Below are 5,116 nucleotides of genomic sequence, written 5' to 3'. Positions count from 1 at the left end.
AAACTCAAGATATTGCTTGACATTTTTGGAACACAATAAACATTAATAATAAACTGACATGCACCATTCTTCAAACGAATAGGAATTGTACGTTTGCCTTTGACAAGAATTTTGGAGTCATCACCGAACGAGACTTTCCCTTTAATTGTCTCATCTACCTTCGCAAACATTTCCTTTGCCCACATATGTGGTTGCTTTTGCTAGTATCCAAAAATTATGTATCATTTTGTCCTCATTCATCTTCTTTGAATGCCAATAAAAGAACTTGATCGGCATCATTCACCAAGTTTGACTTTTCATCCGCTGTGCTTCTTTCTTTGTTCCAACAGTCATAAGTATAATGACCAAGTTTATTACAATGATAACATTGAATTTTAGATTTATCATATCACTGACCTGTCGAGTTTTTTTTTCTTCCACGAACTCCTTTTTGATAATGGTGTCCACCATTATTTCAAGCAGATCTCATCTGCTTCGTCCACAATCTCTTTCTTGAAAGTGACCTCGGCCTCAACCTCAATCAATCAAGATCTTGATTTGTCCCACGATTTTGCTTGGGATCTCCTCTTTGCTCCTCCTCATCTTGGATGGCTAGCCATGTTTGGAGAACTTCCTCCACCAGTTCATTCTTTTTTCTTCTAAACATTTCTTCATGGACTTGTAATGAACCCAGAAGCTCATAGATTGTCATGGCATCCAAGTCTTTAGATTTGACAATTGCAACACCAATGCGTTCGTATTTCTTGTCTAAGGATATAAGTAATTTTCTCGACAACACAAACATCTAAAATGACTTCTCCATTTCTTTCCATCCGATTGGCAATTGCCAAAACTCTTATGAAATAATCAGCAATCGATTCAAATTATTTTATATGAATTACCTCAAATTCGCCTATCAAAGTTTGAAGGTAAATCTTCTTAACTTTCAATACCCCTTGATGTGTGTTGTGAAGAATCTCCTATGCCTCCTTAGTAGTGGTGGCATTCGAAACCTTTTCGAACATGGAATCATCTAAAAATTGATAGATGATTGATATGGCATATTGAGTTTTTGTTCGAACCTTCTCCAAGGCATTCCTCTGGTTCTAATTCAAGGTGGCTTCATTCTCTTGCTCATCATAGCCAGTGTTGACATGTTCCCATACACTATAGGCACCGAGTAGAGCTTTCATTCTAATGGCCTAATTACTATAATTTTCTTTGGTAAGACAAGGGTATTGAAGAGGAAGCTGAGTGTTTGTTGAGGCCATGATCACAAACTGTGCGCTCTAATACCATTTGATGGGAGAAATTTGAAGGTGAAACAATCGTAACTCACATAAAGAAGAGGAGATAGATAGACTTTTCGTTTAATTCACCTTATTCCACCGTATCAAGAACACAAGACTCCCTTATTTATTGACTTAATACACGACTTTTATTCATCACAATAAATACAGCTAATTTTGAGGAGATAAAGCCCTAGGAACTTACAAAAGACCTCGAGGCACAAACAGATAGAACATAGAAATAAGAATAGACTTCTCAAGAGTATCACTACAATGACGACTCTTCTTCAATGCATATACCTAGCAGTCTTCGATATCAAGTCTAGAATATTAGCAACGTGCTAATCGATTGACATCAGTAACTCGGTAATTCATCGGTAGCTTCAAATGACAACATTTAAGAATTTGGTTTAATTTCTAACATAAAGATTTGACCAGTAATCTTCAGATTTGAAATAGGAGAAACACGACAAAATAATTCCTTCACCGTCGGCTTCAGTCAACGAATTCAATCTTGATGTTGCTGATGATGACGTCCTCACCGCCGTACCTCGGGTTCAAAGTCACCAAGATCTTCTCGTCGTCCTCGCACATCAGGTCCTCCAACAACTCCGTAATCCCCAGCGTCAGCTTGGTCTTCATCTTCTTGCCGGGCTTGTGCTTGTGCGGCACGTTCACGAAGCTGCCCGCAAACTCGGTCATGTCGGGGCTGCTCAGGGAAGCCTGCTCGTCGTTGATGTGGACGTCGAACTTCACGAACGCGTCACTCTCGAGCTCGATCCCTTCGATCACCAACACCTCCTCTTTCTCCTCCTTCTCTTTCTTGCTTCTCTTTTGCTTCGGCCTCTTGACCAGAGTGCTCACAACTTTGTCTAGTTTAACAGGGAAGTGAGCGATAGACCGTGGTATCTCCGCCACATCAGCAATTCCCCCAGAGGTCTCGGTCACCTTTATGGCTATTTTGCGTGGGACTGGCTTAGAGTTTCGCCACGGAATGTCAACATCTTGGTACTTATAACCTAAGTTAGTGGTTTCTAAGCAATCTTTGACCTTCACACGCACGGCCTGCTTGTTCTCATCGTAGAACAGGAAGGAGGCATTGAGCCAGTCCGGGTGCGTGAAGTCGGTCCTCTTCGGGCCTCCTAGGGTTTTCCACAGGGTCCACATGCGGTCGACATTGGAGTGGTGGGCAAAGAAGAGCGGGTCTCGGGCGGCAGAGTATAAAATGCCCATGTCCTCGAGGTTGGGCTGCCTGTAGTCGCCACACCAATTGTGGACTGTATTGTGCGGCATGAGCTCGATCGACCCGGCCCCCGGATTTGCATGATCGCCTGCCCGGTAGGCATGGCCGAGGAAGAGTTTTGCCGTCTTCCCGCTCGACACCATTTGCCTGCTTAGACCGAATTCATCATATCATAAAATAATAAGAGAAAAGGTTTTCTGAGTCAATTTTAAGTCCGTCTAGTTTTTCACTCATAATCCACATTCGTCATCATTGATTTTAACAGTCGGTCAATTTTTCAGACTATATAACTACCCATGTCCACAGTTTATGTCGTTTTATTATTATTACTAAGGCAATTGAATTAAGCAGTTACCATCTCAATGCATCAAACATTTTTCTTTTTGTAGAATCTTGTATAACCCAATTTTAGCGATGCATTAGTTTGACTCGTTTTACAATACTTATAATAAAGTCCTGAATAGCATCCTCATAGTCTAAAATATATAGGATTCATCTATTATCAGTGCTTACGTAGAAAACTGATGGGAGAGTTTTATACTAAAACAAAGAAAGAATCAAAGGTGACAAAAAGAGAATCTACCCATCGCAAACTGAAGCATTGACTTTTAATTACGCATTTCCAATTAAATGGAATCAAGTTAGATCTACACCTATGTTCAGCAAACCTAAAGTTTCTCGTTCTTGTCAAAACTCATTACCTGTACATGATGGATAGGTTGTTGTCAATCAGATTCGATGGGGGCAAGTGCTCGCAGTTGTAGTTGAGATCCACAAGCATAGGTGGTGCATGATCCGGGTTTCGGTTGAAATCATAGAGAGGTGAATGCGGGTCAGTGAACATGGCGGGCATCTTCATGCCGCCAGGCGCATCCCAGTTCCAATAGGGCAATGCGAAGGTCGGGTCTTTGATCAAGCTTCCCAAGATCTTCTCGTAGAAGTAGAGATAGTAACGGTGGAATGGGAAGAATAGCCAAGAGCAGTGGACTTGGACTTCCAGGTGGGGAAACCCGACTTGGTTATAGTACCCGTCGCAATAGGCGCAATGCACATTGGCTTGCTGCATGAAGCTACGCGGATCGTCAGCCGGTAAGGCCTTCATGAGCCTAATGGCCTCGGCGTATTTGGCTATGTAGTCCTCATCGGCCAAGTGAGCAGCTGGCCTCACGCGCGTGGGCGAGTTTGAGGATGGGAGCTTGAAGTCTAGGACCTCGGTGGTGGGTGGTGGGCAACAGGCCTTCGCGCAGGGGTTGACCTTGCCACACTGGGTAAAATCCGGGACAGATATCGGCTCTGCAAGCGCGAATGGGTCGGATCTTAGACCGACCGCCCCATAGAAGCCACCAAGGCCAATGAGCACATTCCTCCTGTCGAGCTTCACCGACATAGGATTTTGTTCAGAGTCGTCGTTGCTCAGGGCCTTGCATGAAATGGTCGATCGCCGTATGGAGGGTTTTCTATGTTTCGAGTAAAAGGAGGCTGGGCCACGTTTGGGGAAGAACGGACCGTATGTGGAGATGGCAACGGGGGAAGAGAAGGAGGAGGTGGTGGTGCCAACGGCGGTTGTAGTGGCTGGTGAAGGAAGAGAAGCCATTGGCCAAAGTTCGTTAGTGTGCCTGAGCAAAAGATCAATGACACTATTATATAGAGTTGTCAACGCAGAGTAATTAGACTTTTTTTTCGGAAGAATTATACTAGAAGTGCCATAAATTATAAACGGCGCTCACTTTAGTACCAAAAGTTTTTGTCGGCTCACTTAAGTACTAAAATCGGAGAAAAACAATCACTTAAGTGCTTCCGGCGAGAAATTTTGACTAGAGAAATTACGTGGCGTTTATAATAATTTTTTTTTATCTGAGGTGGCTTTTTTTGGCATTGAAGTGATCACTTTTTAACAATCATTCGGCACTGGAGTGATTACTTTTTAACAACCATTCGGCATTGAAATGATCATTTTTTAACTTGCTACATGACATCATTTAGGGGTTACATGCTAATTGGGCATGCCGGTGAGTCACGTAAGATCAAGAAATTAATAAAATATGACCACATTAGAATTCCAGCGACTAAAATCAAACTTGGTACTAAAGTGATTATTTTTTCAAAAAAAAATTGGCACTTATATGATCCAAAAAAAATGATACTAAAGTGAATGTCATGCACAATTTTATGGCACTTCTAGTGTCATTCTGCCACTTTTTCTCATTCATGTCACTACGTTTTCTAAAGTTGATGGATAATATTAAGAAAAGACCAACTCCACGCAGGAAATTGAAGGAACCTCTAGGTACAACTTCCTCCAATTGCGTTATGGAAAACCCTTGTTTGAAAATCCTCGATTTCTGGGTGTTGGGAATAACGGATCCCCGAAAACCGGATTCGATACTAAATCGAACCCCTAAATCAATGCGGAAGACGAAGCCCGGGAAAACACGTATCACCGATCGTAAAGCACACCACGGAGTCGAGCGTACCTTGTTAGCCACAGATTAGACACCAATGCCGAAGATCGAGGAAGAAATTCTGATCCGATGATATCAATTCGCCTTGAAAAGGGAAACCGGCGTCGCCTTAAGCGTACTGTTCTTGTTGGAGGGAGAGAGGG

General features: G+C 42.6%; 1 protein-coding gene across 1 annotated transcript; it reads right to left on the bottom strand.

Annotated features, from left to right (window-relative positions):
* Positions 1-1,374: 1,374 nt before the first annotated feature.
* Positions 1,375-4,116, bottom strand: LOC104428733 (polyphenol oxidase, chloroplastic). The gene is made up of 2 exons (XM_010041682.3): positions 3,213-4,116; positions 1,375-2,658 (listed from the first exon to the last, which is right to left on the bottom strand). The coding sequence occupies exons 1-2, from the start codon at positions 4,103-4,105 to the stop codon at positions 1,764-1,766; spliced, it is 1,788 nt and encodes a 595-aa protein (XP_010039984.2). The 5' UTR covers positions 4,106-4,116; the 3' UTR covers positions 1,375-1,763.
* Positions 4,117-5,116: the final 1,000 nt, after the last annotated feature.

Source organism: Eucalyptus grandis, chromosome 4 (assembly GCF_016545825.1).
Source record: "Eucalyptus grandis isolate ANBG69807.140 chromosome 4, ASM1654582v1, whole genome shotgun sequence".
NCBI classification, from domain to species: Eukaryota; Viridiplantae; Streptophyta; class Magnoliopsida; order Myrtales; family Myrtaceae; genus Eucalyptus; species Eucalyptus grandis.
Note: the sequence above shows the minus strand (reverse complement) of the source record. Positions and strands in the feature narration are given on the sequence as shown.

Bases quoted from the DNA above. Each gene is read 5' to 3' on its own strand.
- LOC104428733 (XM_010041682.3), bottom strand. From the start codon at position 4,105: ATGGCTTCTCTTCCTTCACCAGCCACTACAACCGCCGTTGGCACCACC. The intron at 2,659-3,212 runs GTAATGAGTTTT...CGGTCTAAGCAG, and splicing joins AACCTATCCATCATGTACAG to GCAAATGGTGTCGAGCGGGA.